Source organism: Heptranchias perlo, chromosome 33, assembly GCF_035084215.1.
Source record: "Heptranchias perlo isolate sHepPer1 chromosome 33, sHepPer1.hap1, whole genome shotgun sequence".
In the NCBI taxonomy this organism is placed as follows: domain Eukaryota; kingdom Metazoa; phylum Chordata; class Chondrichthyes; order Hexanchiformes; family Hexanchidae; genus Heptranchias; species Heptranchias perlo.
Genome location: NC_090357.1, coordinates 5,704,510 through 5,729,847, shown reverse-complemented (window position 1 = coordinate 5,729,847; position 25,338 = coordinate 5,704,510). Strand labels below are relative to the sequence as shown.

General features: G+C 44.0%; 1 protein-coding gene across 1 annotated transcript; it reads right to left on the bottom strand.

Annotated features, from left to right (window-relative positions):
• Positions 1-782: 782 nt before the first annotated feature.
• ankk1 (ankyrin repeat and kinase domain containing 1) lies at positions 783-25,338 on the bottom strand. Its single transcript, XM_067970714.1, has 9 exons — positions 25,155-25,338; positions 22,283-22,574; positions 20,946-21,088; positions 18,617-18,666; positions 17,261-17,416; positions 13,483-13,598; positions 13,014-13,089; positions 11,593-11,657; positions 783-3,097 (listed from the first exon to the last, which is right to left on the bottom strand). The coding sequence occupies exons 1-9, from the start codon at positions 25,310-25,312 to the stop codon at positions 1,715-1,717; spliced, it is 2,439 nt and encodes an 812-aa protein (XP_067826815.1). The 5' UTR covers positions 25,313-25,338; the 3' UTR covers positions 783-1,714.

The following is a 25,338-nucleotide window of genomic DNA, read 5'->3' as shown; positions in this document are numbered from 1 at the left end:
TGCACAAATCCACCCTTTTCAAGAGTCTGTCCCCGTTTACAGTACAAACTTCGTAGGACACGACTCACGTTGTCCATCTTAGGTGAAATACCAGGCACGGTGAAATCACGTAAGTTGCTACTGTGGCCAAACAGAAAGACCTGTTCTTTTTATTACATTTCACTTTGATCACAAGTACCGCAGACAGTGTTGTTGCTGCAATAGCGCAGGAAGTCCTGCTGGAGAAACGTTGTCCTTCAAACCGCCTCGTGGATGGGACGGAAGCTCAGCCTAGTGTTGAGCGTATCCCCGGAGGTTTCATCAAACGACCTCCCACCTCCAAACATCTCCAATTTCTTTATAACTAATAAATAAAAGTGCTCATAGAAAACAAAAAAAACACACCTTTTTTTTAATTTAAAGCCCCTATGATTTTTTTTCTCCCACGTCACTCACAGCAGTGTCCAGGAGATTAATCTTTAATTCCTGGAGACTCCAGGACAATCCCGGAAGGTTGGCCACCCCAGCTCAGCAGGAGTTTGCCAGCAAGTCTTAAAACAAAAAATTAAAGGGCAAATCTCACACGGTTTAATGGTTTGCGGAAGATGTCAACCTTTTAAAGAAAGAACTTGGCTTAGATTGGTCTATGCTAATCCCACGTGTTGGATGCCAATCTTGCTGTATTCAAACTGTACGATGGAGATCCAGGATCAAATCAAATGCCTCAATAATGTGCAGGGAGAGAGAGAGAGAAAACAAATAGATTTTTATTAAAAAATGCAAAATATATTGGTAAACACCAGCGAAATGCAGAGTTGAGCTCATAGTAAAATTTAGGGATATGAGAGTGAAATTTGCAAACTTACGTTTCTGCCACAAAACCTCCAATGGGAGCTGCCAGTCTCTACATCCAAAATCCCACTGTGCGATCAATGCATGAACCTCTCGGGAGGGGGTGCAACTTTGTTAAATCCCGCCCCTGATGGCGCCTAGCTAATTGAAAATTTGGATAAGTTGTTTTTATTAATTAAAACATTTTTTAATAAAAAAACATTGTTCATAATTTTTTCTTCTTTGGAATACAAATAACATTTATTCTAAATAAACTACTCTTTTATTCACTTTCTCCCCTCCCCTTCATTTTCCTTTTTATTTGTTCTCAGGACTTCTGTACAAGTATCGATCAGGATTCACCGATCCCACACTCCCAGGACGGAGACTCATGCAAAGGGAACGGAGGAGAAGAATTAGTCCTGCAGGGTTGTAGGAGGGAGGCCAGAGAGAAAGAGAAAAGGGGGAGGGAAAGAGAGAGATCTTCACTCCGAGTCTTGAGGAGAAAAAAGGGGAGGCTTTTCAAAGTCCAATCTCATTCCATGAGTGAAATTGGCCAAAAAGTTGCCAGTTTGACTTTGGTAGAATAATCTTCCTAATGATAGTAATCAGCTATCTTCACAACCACCTTGAGTGAGATTATGAATTGCCAAATTATGAACAGTTTGGTGCTACAGTCCCACATTTACTGAGCTCCATCCGCATTGAGGTAGCCCCAACGTTGGGGCCCTGGCAGAGTGAAGAGGCTGTCACTCCATCAGTGCGGTCTGGATTCAAGTCCAGGTCTCAGATATGGAAGAACTGTTTTCTAACCCACTTCACTTCCCCAGTCCCTTGGTTAATGCATTTAAAATCTTTGAGTTTGAGGGTCAGATACAGAGGAGTTATACAACATGGTAGGCTGTTAATCGGCCTTTGACGACTCCTCCCCTGTAAGTACACTGACTACACTTTGTTTCCGGTGTTTCACGGATAACTGGAGGGGAGTGTTCTGATATGCGTCCTCAGCTTTCAAATCCGCATCATGTCTTATCAACGTCCTTACAATAGTAACGTTACCATTCAGGGCTGCCAAGTGCAGTGAAGTCCACCCGAATCTATTGGCAGCGTTAACATCAGCTTTGTGATCAAGCAACTTCACGAGGCTGCGGAGTCTGCCTTTGTAGGCAGCAAGGTGCAGTGGTGTCCACCCCAATACCTCAGTTATATTGGGATTGGCACCGCTTACAAGGAGCTCTGAGACAACTTCCTCTTGGTTGTAACAGGTTGCCAAGTGCAAAGGAGTCCATTCCATGTCTCCACCAGCATCAAGGTCAGCGAAACTTTCAATTAGTAGGCGGACAGTTGTTACTTGCCCCTTCAGAGAGGCAAGGTGAAGAGGTGTCCAATTCTGTAAGGTCTTTCGATTGATATCAGCCCCATGTTTCAGGAGATGTCTGCAGATGCCTGTGTGGCCACTCAGTGCTGACAAATGCAGAGGGCTGGAATGACAGTGGTCCAGAAAATCGACATCAGCTCCACTGGTAACCAGTAGCCTTGCAACCCTGAAGAAGCCCCTCTCGGCAGCCAAATGGAGGGGTGTCCTGAGGCCAACTTGTGTTTTGTTTAGATCAGCTCCTTGCCCAATCAGAAGCTTGGTGATATTATAGTGGCCATAATAGGCGGCGAGATGAAGAGATGTACGATTGTCACTCTCCTGTAAATTGAGGTTGGCCTGGCGAGTGAAGAGAACTCGCACCATATTTTCATGGCCATTCTGAGATGCCAGGTGCAGTGGTGACCAACCATCGTGCTCCTTTATGTTGACATGGGCATCATTGTCCAATAGCAGCCGGCCAATCCTGTCATCCCCATTTTGAGCTGCAAAGTGCAGAGGTGCCCAATTGTCTTCATCCGTTAGATCGACATCAGCTCCCCCCTCAATTAATGACATGCACAAGTCCACAAGCCTGTTCTGTACGGCGATAATCAGAGGTGTGAACCCTCTGGACGTTTGGGCATTGACAGAGCCTCCGTACTTCAGCACAAGCTGGACAAACTCCACATCTCCCGTGAGAACAGCCAGGTGCATCAAAGTGTAGTCCTCCACAAAGTTCAGGGCAACATGTTCTTTTCTTAATATTCTCTTCAAGTTACTGATGTCTTTCTCTAATAGATGCTGCAGGAGCTCCCTTCTGGAGGCAATGCAGAGTTCATCTACAATAACAAAAAATAATTCAGAGTGTGCAGATGGATGGTACATCATGCTCGTGATATCTGGTACCACTAACTTGGAACTTGCACTATACTAATCCATGATGTGGAGATGCCGGTGATGGACTGGGGTGGACAAATGTAAGGAATCTTACAACACCAGGTTATAGTCCAACAGTTTTATTTGAAAACCACAAGCTTTCGGATATTATCTCCTTCGTCAGGTGAGTGAGAAGGAGATAATCTCCGAAAGCTTGTGATTTTCAAATAAAACTGTTGGACTATAACCTGGTGTTGTAAGATTCCTTACATTTATACTAATCCACTCCACGTTTTGTATCTGACACTAGCCAAGTTCCGCACCCATGAGGACGGCCTCAACCGGGATCTTGGGTTCATGTCACGCGACACGTTACCCCACCAGCGAACAAATGTTATCTGTTTTTAATATAACGGGTCAGTTGCTGTCTTTTCTATGTTTCTACCTCTCTATCTCTGTTTTTTTTTTGTGTTTGTTGTTTTTTTTTGGTGATTTGTATATTCTGAGACCTGGCAGGTAACACCTGTCTGTCTGCACACTGATTGCCTTGGCAACGGGCAGTTGAAAAAACTGTCTGTACTCACCAAGCATTGTTCTGTGAATTATAAATGCGATTTCATTTCGAGGATTTCATTTTCACATCGTTCACCTGACGAAGGAGGAAGCCTCCGAAAGCTTGTGAATTTAAAATAAAATTGCTGGACTATAACTTGGTGTTGTAAAATTGTTTACAATTGTCAACCCCAGTCCATCACCGGCATCTCCACATCATAATTATCAAAGATCAGAAGACAAAGAGTGAGTAGCAGGAACCAGTTTTACCGGTTAGGCCCTGGGAACTGTTTCAGGCAATTAACTTGAACAGTTTGAAAAGGTGTCTTGGTTTTTTATTCACCACAAAATCATGTAAGTATTAGGGTGGACTATTTAAATCAGCTTAAATTTTGAGAGCCGGAAATTTGAATACTCAAATCCAAACTGAGTGAAAAGGCCAATGTGTGAATAGAGGAGAGCATTGAATAGACTGCAAGGTACATAGGGACATAGGAACAGGAGTAGGCCATTCAGCCCCTCGAGCCTGTTCCACCATTCAAATAGATTATGGCTGATCTGTATCTTAACTCCATTTACCCACTCTGGTTCCGTAACCCTTAATACCCTTGCCTAACAAAACCCTATTAATCTCAGTTTTGACATTTTCAATTGATCCCTTGCCCTAACAGTTTTGGGGGGAGTAAGTTCCAGATTTCCACTCCCCTTTGTATTAAAAAGTGCTTCCTGACATCATCCCTGAATGGCCTAGCTCTTATTTTAAGGTTCTGCCCCCTTGGTCTGGACTCCCCCATCAGAGGAAATAGTCTCTATCTACCCTATCATCTCCTTTAATCATCTTAAACACATCGTAAAAGAAGCATATAATATCTCATTAAATGTCAGGGATTCTAATGCATCTGGACTGCAAGAGAACAAATGGGCGCCAACCAGGGGCTAGAGATAGATTATCATTAACCCAGTGACTTTCAAACGCTTCTCTGTGGAGGACCCCCTGCAAACTTTGACACTTCCAGAGACCACCCTGTCCTAACTTCTGAGATACGGAGGGCAATTATAACCATACGTGCTGGGTAGAAACCGGGCGGGTGAGCAGTTAAAATGTCTCAGTGACTCACTCACCTATTTCCTGCCAGCTTCGTGCTGATCCTGATTTTAACCTGCTCTTCTATGCAGGTGGCAACGGCGTGCGCCTAAAACCAGTGGGATCCTCCTTTAAATATGCAGATCGGGGTTGATGACATCATCGGGCCCCGACTGCAATTTTAACTCCGGCTTGAGCAGGGAAGTCGCTGTGATTTTTCCGCCAGATGAAGACAGCGATGAGCGTCGGGGACCAGAAGAGGCAATTTAACGGAAATGTTTTCTTTTTTACTTTCCTTGTGGGGCCAGGAGGGGCAGACGTGCTCCTCTGGGCCCAAAGCAAGGAACGTTTATGCATTTCCAATCCCCGGACTTACCCCCCACCCCCACGTTCCCTCCTGTGAGAACGTCCGGAAACCCCTTTCCCTGGGATTTACCTTGTTGTCGGCGAGTCTTCCTTTGGTGCCTCTGGCCGCCCGAAATTCCACTCCCGCCTACTGGCCAGCTTGTTCCGGGCAAGCAGGTAAGGCCAGGGGGGTATAAATGACCTGGGCGTCACACTGTCAAGGTCGGACATTGATGTGTCATTCATTTACTGTCAAATTCTTCAGATATTTTGCCACAATATCTCAACAATGGGTTATACAGTTCAAATTCTTTACAGTCTTCCAGAAAGCGTTCTGATCCCTTGTGGCTTTTAAATGACATGTTTTATTGTTAGTTTACTTTAAATGTCAGCTGTGGCTCAGTGGGCAGCACTCTCGCCTCTGAGTCAGAAGGCTGCGGGTTTGTGTCCCACTCCAGAAATTTGAGCGCATAATCCATGCCAACACCCCCAGTGCAGTACTGAGGGAGTGCTGCACTGTTGGAGGTGCTGCACTGTTGGACTATAACCTGGTGTTGTAAGGCTCCTTACATTTGTCCACCCCAGTCCATCACCGGCATCTCCACATCATGTCTTTCAGATGAGATGTTAAACTGAAGCCCTGTCTGCCCTCTCAGGTGGATGTAAAATAATTAATTAATTCTTTTAAGCAAACAGATAAATAGAATGGGACTGACGGTTTGGATCAAGGCCGCTGGTTTACAGCGACTGAGTAAATCAAATTCTGTTTTTATCACATGGGATTCTGGAATTGTTACGATTTTTGAGGATCATATTCTATGATTTCATCTGTTTTCTGTGTATATGGAAAACCAGTGGCCTTATCTGTAATATAATTTGGGGTTACTAATTCCTATAATCAAGGCCATTCATTTACAGTGATGGAATAAGCCAAAGTGCAATTTTTTACATGAGATTATATGATTTTTTTCCAGGATTGTGGGGGTTACATTCCTCAATTTCATCAATTTTGCCATGAAAACGGAAAATCTGTGGCCTTGGTTGTGATAGACGCAAAGGATAACATTGTCTATGGAACAAATATCTTGCTGATTCTAAACATTTCTGTGATTCAACTTTGTCTTGTTCACTGCTTGAAGTTTAGATAAAATTATTTCCATAGATATATGAACAATGGCTCATTTGGATAAGACAGAGAGTAGCTGAGCCACATGGGCCCAAATCCAGTCTTTGCTGAGTGAGCTGGTTTCATTTGGTCAACAGTGAGGGCCCTATAATCTGTCTCACTGGGATCATGGGTGGGTCATCTGTGGAATGTAACTGGTTATAACGTTGGATTAATATTCTGGAGTTTTGCTTCATTATCTGGGGGCGGTGGGGAAAATATTTGCAGATGTTTATCTTCGTGCAGATTTTCCTGTGGTTGTTTGACTTGGTGGAGTAGAGTCCAAGAGAGGATAGAATCTGCACAGTCTGTGAAGGGAATGGGCCCAATGGCTGAATGGCCTTTTCTCATCCCATTCTTGCCCCCCACCCCCCCCACTTTTCTCTGCCAATTTTCTTCTCCCCTCCCTATCCCTTCTCCAGAAGGGTTGACTGCACTGTGGTACTGTTCCAGTAGCCCACTGGTCCTTCATCCAAGTAGTCAGCCTTTGTGTGTGAGACAGTGAGTGTTGGCTGGTTGTTCATCGGTGAAGGGCATCATAGCAAGCCTTTTCAACCTAGGAGGACACCGTAGCTAAGCCTGATTCTGTTTTCACCCAACATCTACACAAGTGGTAGCTTAATGCATGGAGCCCTAGGTCAATTTCCCCCTCCCTAGTCCAGAGACACTAAGAATTGCTGAATATTTCAGAATAGAAACATAAGCATAGGGGTGCACTGGTTTATCAGCATTCTTTGACTCAACAAGAACAACTTGCATTTATATTGCACCTTTAACATTGTAAAACATCCCAAGGCCCTTCACAGGAGCGATTATCAAACAAAATTAGCCACATAAGGAGATATTAGGACAGGTGACCAAAAGCTTGGTCAAAGAGGTAGGTTTTAAGGAGAGTCTTAGAGGAGGAGAGGGAGGGGTAGAGAGGTTGTGGGAGGGATTCCCAGAGCTTAGGTCCTGGACAGCTGAAGGCACGGCCGCCACAGGTGGAGCGATGAAAATCGGGGATGTGCAAGAGGCCAGAATTGGAGGAGCGCAGAGATCTCAGAGGGTTCATAGAATCATAGAATCATAGAAGTTTACAACATAGAAACAGGCCCTTCGACCCAACATGTCCATGTCGCCCAGTTTATACCACTAAGCTAGTCCCAATTGCCTGCATTTGGCCCATATCCCTCTATACCCATCTTACCCATGCAACTGTCCAAATGCTTTTTAAAAGACAAAATTGTACCCACCTCTACTACTGCCTCTGGCAGCTCGTTCCAGACACTCACCACCCTTTGAGTGAAAAAATTGCCCCTCTGGACCCTTTTGTATCTCTCCCCTCTCACCTTAAATCTATGCCCCCTCGTTATAGACTCCCCTACCTTTGGGAAAAGATTTTGACTATCTACCTTATCTATGCCCCTCATTATTTTATAGACTTCTATAAGATCACCCCTTAACCTCCTACTCTCCAGGGAAAAAAGTCTCAGTCTATCCAACCTCTCCCTATAAGTTGTAGGGCTGAAGGAGGTCACAGAGATAGGGAGGGGCGAGGCCATGGAGGGATTTGAGAACAAGGATGAGCATTTTAAAATCAAGGCATCGCCAAACCCACTTGAATCTCACACCAACTAACAACTGATTGAGAGGCAACTATTGATAATGGTGGCTGAGATGTTTGCCGGGCTAAGGAAGCAAAAGGTTGAAGAAAATATATACACTGCTTGAACTAGTCTTCCCTTTCCCATTAAAGAATGGGAAAGGGAAGACTAGGATTTAATGTCCCTGAGGAAATATTGAGGCAGATTTTAAACTTACCGCCCAAGTGTGAAAATGCCATTGTGAATCGACAGCCCATTGTAGAAATCGCCTGATTTTCATTTCCACCGATTTTACCTCGACTGCAAGGCCAGTTTTACAATCGGATAGCAAGTTGAAAATCTACTCCATTATTTTGGGTGCTGCCCCATTTCTCGGATGGTAGAACACTCGCCGTCTGACCCAGGGGGGCACTAAGTTTAAATTCCAGCCTTGACTGGCATTGCCCCCTGGGAGTGAGTTTTGTCAGGTTCTTGTCTGGTCCGTTAGATGGAATGCCTTGGGTTGGTGAATTGCTTTACAGGAAACATAGTTCAGTTCATGGACAACCAATGCAAAGCATCCTAGTCCAAAACACAGACTCTCCCCTTTTCTTAAAACTTAAAGTGGAGAATAAATTGCTGGGAGGATAACAAATGAGAGTAAAATACGAAGTAGAATATAAACAAGACAAATGTTCGGTACATTTGCAGGTACAGTCTTAAGTGAGCTCCCTGTTAATTAGCCACCAAGCACTTTTGATTGCTACATTACAATTATTTTTATGATTGAAACACAAGCTGGGACGTCTCAGTCTGTAGTCATCTCCACGGTTACAATCTACCCAGCCCATCAAGCACATAATGAAACGTCCAGTTTCACCTCTCTTCCCTCCCAAGTGACTTGATTTAACTCTTGGACTGCTGGCAGGTCCAGGAAATTCTTCCTGGGCAGACAGATTTTACAAGTTCTCAATTCACGCCCCATGAAAAAAAAAATTACCATTACAATAATAAAAAACACTGAGGCGAGTAAGGTTTTCATAGAATGTTAACTATTAACCAGGATATGCGCAGATCATATGTGAGCAAGAATTCTGTATTAACCAAATTAATAAAAGCTATCAGACAGAACTTGATGCAGCCTTATTGTTACTGATATTCAACAATCAACCCATGAAAACTGCAAGAGGTAATTTGTTGCTGGAATAGTTTTGAGAACAGGGTTGTAAAGGGGTTGCTATCATAATAACGATAGTTGATGATTGGATTGAGCAACGATGATTCACAGAAATTCCCAAAAAGAGGAAGAGGGTGGAGTGTAATTAACGCTCAAACATTTGAAAAACTCGTGAAGGAAGTAGGCAGATTCCTACATCACCTGGAGCCGGAGGACCCTGGGACTGTGTGTGACACTGAGGGAAGAGGGAAATTATCTGTTCAGTTGCAGAATGCTAATTCGAAGGTTAGAGCAGGCTGAATGGATTGAATGTCCTAAACTTATCTTTGAATTGATTCTGCTTTCAGTAATCAGTGATTGTCCTGGGACAGTCTTGCACCAAAGTGAATGGCTAAACTGCAGCCTTAGATATTATCTCAGAGAGCAGAGTATTCTAGAGCACAGAGCGAGTAATCACCAATACAAGCGTTTATGTATATGTATAATAATGATGAAAGGATTTGATAGGATGGATAGAAATTATTTCCTATGGTGGGGGAGTCCAGAACAATGAGTCATAACAATAAAATTAGAGCTAGGCCGTTCACGGGTGATGTCAGGAAGCACTTCTTCACACAAAGGGGAGTGGAAATCTGGAACTCTCTCCCCCCATAAAGCTGTTGAGGCTGGGGGTCGATTGAAAATTTCAAAACTGAGATTGATAAGATTTTTTTAGGTAAGAGTATTGAGAGTTAGGAAACCAAGGCGAATGGACGGAGTTAAGACACAGATCAGCCGTGATCTAATTGAATGGCGGAACAGGCTCGAGGGGCTGAACGGCCTTCTCCTGGTCCTGTGTATGTAGCATCTTGGAGAGCTGGGGAACAGTAAATGTATCAGAAAGCAGTGACTGAGCCAGAGGAGCTTCTTGTAAGTAAAGATATTAGACATAAAACTTTTTCTGAATCATTAAGAAAACGCAGGGGAAATTTAACTCTCCCCAAGGAAAGAAGTGGGGGAGCTGTTAAAATGGAGCGGCTCCATTTCCTGTTGCTTTCTCGCCAATTCCCCATTTTAACGCTGCTGGTTTTTGTGAAGGATGAGGCAATAAATGATGTACGTGGGATCCCGATAGCATTTGAACGCAATCCTGAGCAAGGCATCTACCACAGCCGTTCTGCCAAGTAAAGCTGTGGCGAAGCAGCGAGGCCCTCTCAGGTAAGTTTAAAAAAAAGTCCATGTCGGGTCCTGGAGCACTCCTCTGGGACCCACATGGACAATCCGAGGCCTCTGCTGCTTTGGCCTCCCTTCCCTCCCTAGCTGCCGGAATATCGCGACATCCCCCGCTCTTGGAAGTACCTTGCTGCCGCCAGCCTTCACTTGCTTCTGGCGGGCAGCCTTCTGCACCCCCTCCCCTCCCGTCCCCCCCCTCCCGATCTTTGTCCCCACTAACGGCCAGCTGCCGCCTTCCGCTCGAAACAGGCGGCATTCAAATGAGGCCCAGCCGTTAAAATCCACCGGGCTTCAGAGGAAGAATCCTGTGTGGGATTTTGCCATCCGCTCCTTCCAGCTTCCTGGTTGGTGGGAGTTATAAATTGGCCCTACAGTGTGTAGCGAAATCCTAAATAAATAGGGGAAGATTTCCCCACATTGGTATCTCTAGTGATCTCAAACGCCGGAAGAAATCTTCCCACATTGGTTCAATTTGTCTCCACTCCCAGTGACTGGAGTAGATCATCGCTACCCTGAGACAGAATAAATGTTAGAGCTGCCGTTCTCTTGGGGTTGGCCGCGGAATCGCGAGAATGCGCCTGGGGCCGACTGTATTGCACGTTGCATAATTCTTCACTACTAAGTAAAAACCACAACAGTTTCTGGTACACTAATAATTGTAACAGCAAAATGTACAACTGATTATGATTGTAACTTGAATGCTTATGCTTAACCTGTCGGTTCCAAAAGTAGACCCATTAAAATAATGAAGAAAATTGATTTATGTCTAAAATGCATGTGGGCGCATAAACTTTCCCTGGCGTCAGGGTATGTTTGGATTTCCTGTGAGAATGGGCCAACTACGGATGGCATCTCAATACGATACTGGGCATTGGACCTGTGCCAGTGGGTGTGGAATTAAAGATAATAAACTTTGGTACCAATCTACCCCTAATGGACACACACACATTGAACCACTCACACAGACAGATACATAAATACACATCTCATGGTATTGACTCATGTTGGGGGACCGGTTCTATGGGTGCCAGCTTTCGTCTGACACCTCTCCCAAGTGACCATCCTTCATGTCTAAGCCTAGACAGTGATTTTAACTCGGGGTGGGATGGGTGCGTGTGGACGGGCCGGGGCGAGCCACGAACTCACATGCCTCGGCCAGGAGCGATTTTAACTCCCGGGCCTCGTTAAACGCCCAAACCCCTGCAGGAATCGCTGCCTGGCCAGCGGGCGGGAGCGAGCATTCGGGCGGCAGGAGGCCGTTGCCGGTGACCCGCGGGAACGGTCCCCAGCCGTCAGGTAAGTGGGGGGGAGTGGGGGTGGGGCCCAGAGGTGATCGCGATCGGGGGTGGAGGGGGAAGGGAGGTCCAAGGTTTCCTTGTGGGGCTCGGAGGATCACTCCTGCTCCTTCTGGCCCACAGGGGAACTTTAAAAAAAATTGTTTTAACTTACCTTTCTGGGCATCTTCTGGCAGGTTTGGCTTGATGGAGAAGCTGCCACTGCTCCTCTAATCAGGCCTGAAGTTGAAATCACAGATCAGGGCCCAAAAGACATCTTTAAAGAGGACCCTGCCAGCCTGCCGCATGCAATTAAAAATTGCAGTCGTCCAGATCGGGGCGGGGAAGGAGTTGGCAAGTGCCCCCGTGCATTTTCAACTGCTGCCGCCTCCCCCCTCCCGCACCCCACCAGGCGGAGTCAGTTAAATCGTGGCCTGAGTTTCAGTAGGATATTTGACCCCGGGGTGCATTAGAACCAAACTTGGTAGTGTACTCATCCTTTAATCAGCCATTCACAGTCAATAGGCAGAAAGTCAAACCAATGTTCACACAAGTGCAGGGATTGTACACATTCACACTTACCATGGCTATGTTTGGCGAGGGATATATATATATATATATACACACACTTAGAATAATGTATATACACGTAGTTACATATATGGGGTATTGCAATGTTATGGTTATGTTACTGGATTAGCAGCTCAAGAGACGTAAGTTCACGTCCCACCAATACAAGTTGTGGAAATATGACTATGAACTCTGCCAGATTCTTATTTAAAAATTCAACTGGTTCATTAATATCCTTCAGACAAGGGCCCCTACCCAATCAAGACTACATGTGACTCTGGTCCACAGTGTATGGTTGACTCTTAACGTCCTCTGAATTAGCCGAACAAGCCACAACAGTTGCTACCAGAAGGCTCACCATCACCTTTTCAAAACAACTGGGGATGGCCAATAAGTGTGACCTGCCGGCAAAGCATACATCCTGAGAACAAATTACCCAAAAGCAATTCATACGATTTAAAGTTTTGTACCTGCTAGACTCTAACGTCCCAAGATTGTAAAGATAAACCAGGTCAGAATGTAGAGTTCCCAGAGTGTCCCTGATTTGCCAATGCTAACCACAGGAAACTATCATCCCCATGGACCAATCACAACCCAATAATAAATTCCAAATGACCACACAAAGCAGCCATTTTATGTTTAAAGGTGTCTCTTCCTCCTGTTGTTTTTACTCTATTTTCCTATTTTATGCTGCAATTTTATTTCCAGCTTTCTATTTCTTTTCAAATAGTTTTAGTGTTCTTCACTTCCTTTTGGTTAATTTTTTTTTTCTCCCAGGTCCCGACCCATTCAGTGCCTCTGCTCTACTTGAACTAAGTACGGCCACATGTATCGAGATTCCAGCCCAGTCACAAAATACAGCGCATTCGTCACGTATAAATACAGATCTTTGCAGCCTGAAATCTGGGAGACCAAATGATGCCTTGGTGCAAGCAATGCTTTCCACTCACCTGGCCTGGGGCTCTTTGGGTACAGGTACAATAAATACCCTGGAATCTGTAGTATGTGCGCAGTGTATGTACTCACCACTGCCACCGCTCCCTGACAACAGACTCAACTTCTGCAATTCGTTACTTGCGATCTCTGCAATTATTGTTCCATTCTGCAGGAAGGGAGAAATAGAATGTTGACCGACTGATGGGACTGTTGGGAAATTCTAGACATCTTTTCTTTGTTTCCTTTGAAAACTTAGCAGAAAAATAAACCACCGTAAACAATGCTTTGATTTAAATTCCTGCAGGTGATCTGGGTGAAGCTATTTACATAGAATTACATACAATTTACTGCACAGAAACAGGCCGTTCGGCCAACTGGTCTATGCTGGTGATTATGCTCCACACGAGCATGATCCTGCCTTACTTCATCTCACCCTATCAGAATATGCAGCTATATGCATCTCCTCCTATTTAAAGCAACAATACTCAATCCAATCAAACACAACTCTTTGCGAAGTAACTGATATTATGAGAAAGGTCACCATGGGAGATCTCCGTACATGGAGGCTGCTACTTGACGATCGAAGAGACAACTTTGGCTTTTCTGTTGGCTTGTTGATTTGAACATCTGGAAATTGCAACAGGCCGTATAGCATTTCAGTTTCTACAACGATTTCTAGAAAAGAAAATGTTTAAATATTAGTTTCTGAGCTATAGATTTATCAGCCTGAATTTCCTGGAAAGTTTCAGCATAACTATGGCATAAGAGCAAAGCTGTGCCATTTTTTTTCCCCAAGGAAATTTGCGCATAACTGATTTACGCTAGTTTTACACCGAAACATTGCTGCGCGTGAATTTCCCCAATCATTTGCGCTGCTCCCAAGTTATGCCCATCTGAACCCCACTGAGCTCATTAGTACAGCTCCGTCCTCCCATGCAAAAGACCAGAGAATATAAGTTTCCTACATTTATGCCAGTTCTGAATGGGTGTAAATTTAGTCACAGCAGGACCCAAACTATTTCTGGTGTTTTATAGCCATTTCTTTTGCAATCATTTTTATATTTCTCATTATTGAGACCTGCACTGAATTTTTCATTGAATAATTTTCTTTTATGGCACCAGAATGTGTTACATTAAAAAGAGAAAAGTTTCTAAATTACATTTTCATAAACATGCTGTGCTTAATGTGCATGAATGATGATTTAATGGCTTCAAATTTTAATAAACTTTTCATAACATCAATAAGATAAAGAGGGGCTTAAACAATTAAGATGGTGCATGTTCTGCATTTTCCTCAAGTCCGATTGTTTACATTAATTTCCCCTTGTTTTATGCTGGTTTTTATGTTTGTGCTTATATTGACGAGATTATCAGCAAATTTTGGCATAGGTTCTCATTGGCAAGATCGGCACAGAAACCGGTCGGTGGAAATTGCGGTGTAATTTCGGTGCAAATCAGATCGAGGAAATTCTAGCCCATATCTTATCACCGTAGTGACAATAATAACATGTACTGTGACTACATTTCAAATATTTTTGCATACTGGTGTGTGATTATTTGTATCCGTCAGTTATATGAAAGTTTTATGAAAGGGAAATCGTGTTTCACAAATCTATTAGAATTTTTTGAGGATGTAACTAACAGGGTGGATAAAGGGACACCAGTGGATGTAGTATATTTGGATTTTAAAAAAGGAATTCGATAAGATGCCACACAAAATGTTGTTATACAAGATAAGGGCTCATGGGATTGGGGGTAATATATTAGCATGGATAGAGGATTGATTAAAGGACAGAAAATACAGAGTAAGGATAAACGGGTCATTTTCAGGTTGGCAGGCTGTAACTAGTGGGGTGCCACAAGGATCGGTGCTTGGGCCTCAGCTATTTACAATCTATATTAATGACTTAGATGAAGGGACCGAGTGTAATGTATCCAAGTTTTGCTGACGATACAAAGCTAGGTGGGAAAGTAAGCTGTGAGGAGGACACAAAGAGGCTGCAAAGGGATATAGAGAGGTTAAGTGAATAGGCAAGAAGGTGGCAGATGGAATATAATGTGGGGAAATGTGAGGTAATTCACTTTGGTAGGAACATTAGAAAAACAGAATATTTTTTAAAATGGTGAGAAACTATTAAATGTTGGTGTCCAGATAGACTTGGGTCTCCTTGTACACGAAACACAGAAAGTTAACATGCAGGTACAGCAAGCAATTAGGAAGGCAAATGGTATGTTGGCCTTTATTGCAAGGGGTTTGGATTACAAAAGTAAGGAAGTCTTGCTACAATTGTACATGGCTTTGGTGAGACCACACCTGGAGTACTGTGTACAGTTTTGGTCTCCTCACCAAAGGAAGGATATACTTGCCTTAGAGGGGGTGTAACAGAGGTTCACTAGATTAATTCCTGGGATGAGAGGATTGTCCTATGAGGAGAGATTGAGTAGAATGGGCCTATATTCTCTGGAGTTTAAAAGAATGTGAGGGAACCTCATTGAAATGTATAAAATTGTTAGAGTGCTTGACAGGGTAGATGCTGAGAGGTTGTTTCCTCTGGATGGGGAGTCTAGAATTAGGGGGCATAGTCTCAGCATAAGGCGTTGGCTATTTAGGACTGAGATGAGGAGAAATTTCTTCACTCAAAGGGTGGTGAATCTTTGGAATTTCCTAACCCAGGCGGCTGTGGAAGCTCAATCGTAGAGTATATTGAAGGCTGAGATCGATAGATTTTTGGACACTAAAGGAAATGAGGATCGAGTGGGAAAGTGGAGTTGAGGTCGAAGATCAGCTATGATATTATTGAATGGTGGAGCAGGCTTGAAGGGCCATATGGCCTACTCCTGCTCTTCTCTTATTTGGACCCTTGACGATCGATAGATCGATAGATCAATATTGATCCTAAGATGTCAACCGTGGCTCAGTGGATCGCACTCTCATGTCTGAGTCAGAAGGTCGTGCGTTCAAGACCCACTCCAGAGACTTCAGGACAAAATCTACGCCGACACTCCAGTGCAGTACAGAGGGAGTGCTGCACTGTCAGAGGTGCCGTCTTTCAGATGAGACGTTAAACCGAGGCCCTGTCTGCCCTCTCAGGTGGACGTAAAAGATCCCATGGCACTATTCAAAGAAGAGCAGGAGAGATTTCCCTGCTGTCCTGGCCAATATTTATCCCTCAACCAATAACCACTAAAAACAGATTATGTGGACATTATCACATTTCTGTTTGTGGGCGCTTGTGGCTGCTATGTTTTCTACGTTGCAACAGTGACTACACTTCAAAAGTATTTCATTGGTTGTAAAGCGCTTTGGGACGTCTTGAGGTCATGAAAGGTGCTCTATAAGTGCAAGTTTTTCATTCTTTCTTTCTCTGTGGGGAAGGGCTTGATAGATCCCCACAGTAGTACAAGACCTGAGATCGTCCTTACAGGAGAATTGCAAACATAGGCCAGCACCCCACTACCTCATGGAATGCTACACAGGTCAAGTGAGAAGGTATTCTGTTGGCCAGTCAGCAAGTTAACTGGATGACTGATGACAGATTCCTTGAACTAGCACAAGAAAAGAGAGAAGCGATGAGATTGATTGCAGCTATTTTTATACAGCTAGAGACCCATTTCTAGTGCCGTTGGCTTCTAACCCCAAACTTATCAGGTTCCTTAAGGATAGCCGCTTAATGAATGGTGGTCGGTAAGTTTATTTCAGAGCTCATCCAAATCTCTGCTGGCCATATCTTAACTCGTACCAGGTCCCGTTCACCCATCGCCCGCTGTGCTCGCTGACCTACATTGGCTTCCGGTTCGACCAGTCCTCGATTATAAATTCTCATCCTGGTGTTCAAATCTCTCCATGGCCTCGCCCCTTCCTATCTCTCTAACCTCCTCCAGCCCCTACAACCCTCTGAGATCTCTGCATTCCTCCAACTCTGGCCTCTTGTGCATCCCCCACTTTCTTTTAGCCCCATCATTGGCGGCCATGCCTTCAGCTGTCTCGGCCCTAAGATCTGGAATTCCCTCCCTAAACATCTTCACCACTCTACCTCTCTCTCTCTTCCTTTAAGACGCTGCTTAAAACCTACCTCTTTGACCAAGCTCTTGGTCACCTGTCCTAATGTCTTTGTCTTTGACTCAGTGTCAATTTGCTTTGTCTGATTTCGCTCCTGTGAAGCTCCTTGGGGATGTTTTTCATAGACCCATTTCCCCCCTCCCCCTCCCCCTCCTTCCCCCCCTGTCCCCCCTTCTCCTCCTCCCCTTCCCCCTCCCCTCTCCACCTCCGCCCTCCATCCCGCCCCAGTTCACAGCATTTTTAAAGACTGCTTGTTCCACTATAAATGAATCCCTGCCTGAAAATGCAGGCCGTCGTTTTGGCTCCTCATCCCAGCATCTCTGCATCAAGTCAACCATCTGCGCACACTCCTGTGGACAATTCTCTGGAATTAATTTAAGGCTCGGTCTCTCTCCTGCCACCACTTTCACAAACACAGCCATTATGTTTGTCCCTAAAATGTAGAGAAACAGTCAGAAGCATTTAGATACTCAACAATATCAGTTTTTTTCTTAAAGCAAACTGGAGGGAAGACCCAAGCTGGTTGTACCAAGGCTTAGATACCCAATTACAGCACCATCTAGACCACAAGTTAAGCAATTATACACACAAATACATATATATATATATATATATGTATATATATAGACACACACACTCCCATATATACACACACATACACGTATATATATATATATACACACAAACATATGTACACACACATACATATGTATATATAAACACATATACATACACCCATATATACACACACATACACATACACACACATATATACTATATGGTGTATATATATATATATATATATATACACACATATACCAGCTGCGTGTTGTTAAGTTGTAAACAAAGACAGACTCAATATAAAATACAGCCATGAATTCTCCTCAATGATTTACAGAACCAGACAGAAATAAATAACTGTTGAGATGTCGGCTGGAATGCAAGAGTGTTTGAAGGTTTACTCAGAAAAGGATCAACTTTCCTTCCCCCCGCCCCCCACCGTGTGATCATATTGTGACGGACTTGTTCATTAGTATTACAAAATTTACTTATTATCACAAATTTTCATTTTGACCAAGGTTTATTTTAGCTTTTACTTTTACATTAAGGAGGTTCCATTGCTCTGATAGCACGCTGGTTAACATATTTGCGTATAATTTCTTTATGCGTTATTGTAAAGCAGTCACCGTTTACTTTAAACAGATTAAAATACCACACATGGGGATTAACCAGTGCACTGCCAGAGCAAATGAAACTGTTTTGCTGTTATCGTGAATCAGAGACTCTATCAAATTATTTTCTTGAGAGCAGTAATGGCATGACCTCTTCAGTGGTCACTGTGTACAATCGTGATGATATCGCGAAGCAAACAAACTCATGCATCTCTAACAACCACAAAACTCTTGGTCAAAATGAAAATTTGTGATAATAAGTAAATTTTGTAATACTAATGAACAAGTCCGTCACAATATGATCACACGGTGGGGGGGCGGGGGGAAGGAAAGTTGATCCTTTTCTGAGTAAATCAGGATCATCTTATTCATGAACTTTGTGAATTATTCTAAAAAGCGATTAGCAGTTGACAGATTAAGTAGAGAGATGTGGATGTACGAGGTATCAGTGACAGTGTTACCTGCATAGGACCTCTGCTGAGTCAGGACCTCCCACATAACAATGGAAAAGCTGAAAGAATAAAAGTTTCCGATTAAGTTTCCTCATGACAGGAAAGCAAGTTGGAGTAACTTCTTTGTCCAATATTGGTATTTTCCAATTGGATAAACACTTCCCCGTTACAAGTGAATTTTTAATACAATACGACAACAACTTGCATTTATATAGCGCCTTTAACATAGTAAAACGTCCCAAGGTGCTTCACAGGAGCGTTATCAAACAAAATTTGACACCGAGCCACATAAGGAAATATTACGGCAGGTTGGTCAAAGAGGTAGGTTTTAAGGAGAGCCTTAAAGGAGGAGAGAGAGGTAGAGAGGCAGAGGGGTTTAGGGAGGGAATTCCAGAGCTTAGGGCCTAGGCAGCTGAAGGCACGGCCGCCAATGGTGGAGTGATGAAAATCGGGGAGGCGCAAGAGGCCAGAATCGGAGGAGCGCAGAGATCTCGGAGGGTTTTAGGGCTGGAGGAGGTTACAGAGATAGGGAGGGGGCGAGGGCCATGGAGGGATTTGAAAACAAGGATGAGAATTCTAAAATTGAGGCTTTGCCGGATCGGGAGACAATGTAGGTCAGTGAGCACAGGGGTGATAGGTGAGCGGGACTTGGTGCGAGTTTAATACCGCTAGAATATTCTGTGTTTCATACATACAAGGCACTGAAAGCTTTATTAACAAACTACATAATAACGGTTTAAAATCAGACTGATAAATGATACAGTGACTGTGATTCAGCAGCAGAGCGGTACTATGACATTGGTTTCTGGCTGGTATTTGCGGTAGAATTTGGCTGCCAGTGGGATTGTGACTTTCGTCTCTCTCTAAACAATGACGTGAGGGAAAGAAGGGGTAAATTTTACAAATTAGCCCTCCCGGCACAGAGCTTTGCACACCAGGAACGCATGTCAGGAATTCAGGAATGGAGGTCAGGCTCCCCGACCGGGTTTCTGTCCATTAACTGGTGTGGGGGAGGGCCAGCTGCTTGTCATGCCCGAATTCTCAGTAGGTCCTCCCGCTGTGTGAAGCTCTACTCCGTGAGCACTAATGTATAAAGTCTACCCCATTGTGACTGGATTCAAGGAAGGAGGCCAACCATTCGACAAGGATTGATCCAATTTCACATTCCTGCTGCGGATGCTAAGATAAATATTTTTTTCCCACAGAAGGGTGGATGTGTTTCAAAGATGAGCTAAGTGTCTGCTTGGGAACTGGATTGAAGGTTATAGGGTTGTTATAGACTGAGATAAACAAATGCTCCATGGAACATCATGGCATCTGCGGTTGGCAGGAGGAGGGGTGGTGCCTGTGGAAGGAGCAGGTTCGCTGGGTTAAACGGCCATTCCTTATTTTCTGCTTCCGTTCAAATTAAAACAACAATTAAAAAGTTCAAAACCCTGAATCATCTCCATCTCCAATTATTTTCAATGTAACAGTGGTACTATTTGGATTATGGCACCTTATAAATCAAAAACATCTCAAAGCAGAGTGTGGTGAAAGGGTAATCAGAGCAGGTGGAATATCTGGAGGGGTATTAGGTTACAGAAAGTAGAGTGGTTCTCAGAAGAGGGGTGATCAGGAAGGACAGAGCAAAGGTGGGGTTATCAGGTCACGGAGATCATAGGACAAGTTAGTACTTGGTGGAAAGTACGGACTGGTTATCCGGGAAGGTAGAGCTTTTGGTGGGTTTTCAGGACAGGTAGAGTGTAGGAGGGTTATTAGGGTGGGGTTTTTTCCTACAGTTATCACTGTATTCAAGGAAGGAGTTACCGGGCAAGAAATAAAGACCTCGTAGAGCAATGTAAAGCAAATATACAGACGACATGCTTATTGGCAAACGGAAAGAAAGATTTGCATTTCTATAGCGCCTTTCAGGACCTCCGGACACCCCAAAGCGCTATACAGCCAATGAAGTACTTCTGAAGTGTAGTCACTTTTGTAATGTAGGAAACACGACACCAATTTGCGCACAGCAAGTCCCACAAACAGCAATGTGATAATGACCAGAAAATCTGTTTTAGTGATGTTGATTGAGGGATAAATATTGGCCCCAGGACAACGGAAGACCTCCCTTGCTCTTCTTCAAGATAGTGCCATGGAACCTTTTACGTCCACCAGAGAAGGCAGACAGGGCCTCGGTTTAACGTCTCATCTGAAAGACGGCACCTCCGACAGTGCAACGCTCCCTCAGTATTGCACTGGAGTGTCAGCCTAGATTTTGTGCTCAAGTCTCTGGAGTGTGGACTTGAAGGGTAATATCACGGCATCACCGAGTCCTGCAGTCCCATTAAACTCTAACCTGTAGACATCATGCTTGACTCCAGAAGGTCTGTTCAATATTTCAGGTGGCATGTAGCCGATGGTTCCTTTCGCTGTAGACCTTTCAATTTGTTCCATGCTGCTCAAATGATCTTCCCATTTTGATAATCCAAAATCTGCAATCTAAAAGATTAAACGTTTTAACCTATTTTTTTTTGCCCTTTAACAGTCACCTGTCCTTTATCAAGCACAAACCTTCTGTTTCCCCATGTTTCATGGTGATAAAAGCCTATTGTAGTTTTGTTTTACTGCAGGTATTGGTTTGGCACCGGTACCTGATTAAAGAGAGGTCAAGAGCTTTGAAATTAACCCCCTCCCACCTCATGACGGGCAGGAGAGGGTCAGGGTGGGGTGTGATCGGGGGTTAAAGACTTAAATACGGAGAATGTACCCCCATCATGCTGCGCACACACCCCCTGCCTTTTTTACGCCAGTGGATATTGGGGTGTCCGAGTGTCCGGCCGTGGAGAGGCGGGGCACTTAATTAACATATTTAAATAGAGCCCGATTTAAAATTCACTGCTATTGCGCGGGTTTTCCAGGGGTCGGAAAAAGCCGGCAGTGAAAGGGTCCCCGGCCGCGGGCACCTGCCACTTTGTTTTCCCTCTCGGCCGCCGGCCAGGCTGTCAATTTGCCTGGCTACCAGGCGGGAAACGGATCAACAAAACGATAGAGGCCCTGCCGTTAAGTTCGGCAGGGCCTCTGCGTCCCCGGCCTTGCAGGACTCTTGGGCCGTTTTCGTCCCCCCCCCACTCCCCCTGCATCCTCCCCGCAAATATCGGGGTCAGTGTCTCAGCTCCATACCACTCTATTCAGGCAATTCTGCTCACCAGCATTTAAAGAGATGGCTTCACACTGGTTGCACTAATATTGAAGCCGGATTGGTACGACTCCTCGAGGTGGCCTCTCACCACTTGCCAGAATTTGAATCCCCTCAATTGATGACTTCAATACGCTGCAATTTGTGCGTTGTGGCTACAAGAAAACCGTGTTGAATTGATGCAGGGGTTTCAGTGTCAGCCGCTCATCTCTTATGATAGATGGAACCTATATCATTCCGCTGGGGCCTCAGTTTAAAATCTCATGAAGACAGCACCTCCAACAGTGGAGCACTCCCTCAGTACTGCACTATAGTGCCAGCCTGGATTATGTGCTCAAGTGTCTGGAGTGGAGCTTGAACCCAGGACCTTCTGACTCAGGGATGAAAGAGCCATCACTGAGCCAAGGCTGATACCTAATTAGGAATTGAATCTCACAATGGATACCTTTAAAATCTCAGATATAATATTCTCCAGTCAGACTATTTAACACAACAACCTTGATATGGAGGTTCTCATCCAGGAGTATGTTTCCAGGCTTCAGATCCTGGTGAAGTAGGGGTGGGCTCATGCTGTGCAAGAAGTTCATTCCCATGGCTATCTCATGAATAATCCGAAACTTCACTGGCCAAGCCAACGTATACCTGACGAGCAGTTTATCCAGGGAGCCGTTCTCCATGTATTCCATTACAATCCCAGCCGGTCTGGTACAAATCCCATATATTGGCAAAATATACTTAAACTTCATTTTCAATATCTTTGCTGCCTCCTCCGTCAGATGTTTCATGTTCCTGCATCAAGTTAATGAGCAAAGATAGTTAGAATGATCAATTTCCCACAGTAATCCCACTGTGTGACTCATCAGCCAAGGCTGATACCTAATTAGGAATTGAATCTCACAATGGATACCTTTAAAATCTTAGATATAATATTCTCCAGTCAGACTATTTAACACAACAGCCTTGAAATGGAGGTTCTCATCCAGGAATACATCTTGCCTCTGCAACAAGGTTTCTCAAATTAAAAGACATAAGGATTCCTAGCTGGCATGTCCTATTATATTGGAATGTGCACTGAAGTCTGTTTTACATTGAGGCTTATGAGACAATGGCCCTATTTCATGACTTAAAAAAGGCACGGTTGGAACACTTCTCTGAACATTCAGCTGGTAAGAGCACCGTATTATAGAACTAAACCCACAATAAACCAATCCCTTACCTGTGGCGACTGAGATGATCTCAGCAGGGACAATAGATATGGTACAATTGAGCTCAATGCCCCTGGACTAGAATCATTGTCCTGTGAACCCCCCACCAACCCAACATCAGAAAGTGCATTCACATGGGCACTGGGGGGCAGCAGGATTGAGCCTGCTTGTGATGCCACCCATGGTTAGATGGCCTGATAACCCTCAACATAAAGGCTCGTGCATGAAGAATGGTCACTTAGCAAGGTATGAAGTGCACTTTGTACCAATAGCACCATCCACCAGCATGAATCGGCACCTTCAGGAGAGCAGGGCAGAGAGCAGGAAAAATACAAGCAAACATAATGGGGGTAATTTTAACCCCCAAGGATGGGTGGGTTGGGGGCGGTTGGGAGTTTTTTGGGTCGTGACCGCAACCCGGCTTTATTTCCGGGTTTAACGTCGGCGCGGAAAAGTGCAGGCTCCCCAATGAGAATGCAAAGTCCGAAAATTTTGTTAAAATCGTCCCCAATGTGTGAACAAGAATCACTTTTCAAAGGTTTTATAAAAGAGTTCTTACTGATGGTTTCTTATCTTGGTTAAATTCAGTCACTATACACGAGGAGTTAAAAGCAAGCTGCTTTCAGCGTTACTTTGCCAGCCTAACAACACTGTGAGGACGATTAGTTGGTTTGGTCTCAAAGCAGATAGCTTGAGGGAGGATTCAAGCCATACAATTCAAATACAGCTGCATGGTTTGTTCAGTTATGTGCCGGCTTGGCAGCTCCTTTTGAATTCAGCTGACAGCTATCCCAATCCACAAAGCGACTGTTTAGGGTATTTAATTAGCTTATATTGTTCAAATCAGGGACAGGCCAATGTGAGCCTTTAGAGAGACCGTCAGACCAGTTACCGCTCCAAGTTATAAGAAAAGAACAACAACATAAACACAAAAGTTAATTATAGAATTATAATTTGGCGCAGAGATTGTGAACTGTTTATTATTTTCCTATTTAAGAAGCCAACATAATCTACTGTAAATATTTACTGCATTACTCATTTATTCTCTTGCTTATCCATTATTCAATAAATTCATTTGGCAGTTCAAGGGCCTGTTGCTATTGATATTCTGCCCCTTTTGAAGTCAATGAGAATCTTGAGGAAGCACAGGATAGATCCTAAAGAAATCAAAAGAGAGGTTTTCTGACCATTATCCTGGGCACATTATCAATACTTATCTAGATACTAGAGCCTCAGGGAGCCAAGACTCAAAAATTAGAGTGAGCTAAAATATAGAAGCTGAAATATTCACAGTAAGAGGAGCAGAAAAGACCCATGAACATAACGTGACCAATCTGCTAATTATCACTTCTCTGGGTGGAATACTTGGCTTTCACTTGGCCATTCCCCCTCACTATCACTTAAGGTTGAAAATTTTGGGACCCAACAGACAGACCCCAATGGTTTTTTCCAGACCTGTAAATTCATAGGCAGGAAAACGACCTACTGATGCACCTAGCCTGTCCCATAGGGTAATAATTCCTTATGCATCACAATACAGACACTCCCCACCCACCAGGTCATCTACTGGGAGAGGCAAAGAAAACAGATCTTTTTAAAAACCCAGGCCAATTAGGGAGGAAAGAAAATGGAAAAATTCCTCTCTGACCACCTTAGCTGATCGAAACTAGTCCTGGAGATCACATTGGCCCTGCTTTATTTTACAGGATACCTACCTCTTGTAAGAGGGGTTTTTCTCTGCCCAAGCCAGAAACAGGTCTACCTCTCGCTCGAAGGAATACAATGAATCAGCTTTCACCCCACGAGCCGGCAGCCTGTACCACAGGTCCATTATTCTCTGGGAAAAGAAGAGACGTCTAACATCCAACTTAGTTCTGCCCTTACATAACTTGCAAGCGTGACCTCCGGTCCTCCCGATGCTTCCCCTTAACGAGATCTCTCAACCAAGAACTACTGTGCTCTGTGTAAATAATATCAACTAAGTTTAGCCGCTGTTTATTGATTTCCGAAAGTATTAATTAACAATTCATATCTCTTTAAAAAGTATTAGTTTGTCACGATCTTACTTTGATCATATTGTCTAGGTTTGATTGAGTAATTCATGCAACAGGCTGCACCGCTCGGAACTCGATTCACACTGTTAACTATAATCCCTGGTGCCCACCTTTCAAATGAAGATGATTCTTCACATAACAAATGGCAGCATTTCACAGCCAGGTTCACCCTCCACATTTTGTGTTTTGCTTTGAAGACATTGGCAAACCCTCCCGACGCAATCTTGTCGAAAGACACAAAATCATCCTCGGTGAAGTGGTTGACCATGTCACGAGGCTGCTGGAGGAAAGGAT

Coding starts and splice junctions, on each gene's coding strand:
- ankk1 (XM_067970714.1), bottom strand. CDS start 25,312: ATGGTCAACCACTTCACCGAGGATGATTTTGTGTCTTTCGACAAGATT. Junction 21,089..22,282: donor ATGAGAACCTCCATATCAAG/GTTGTTGTGTTA, acceptor TTAATCTTTTAG/ATTGCAGATTTTGGATTATC. Junction 3,098..11,592: donor GCCAGAAGATGCCCAGAAAG/GTAAGTTAAAAC, acceptor ATCATGGATTAG/TATAGTGCAAGTTCCAAGTT.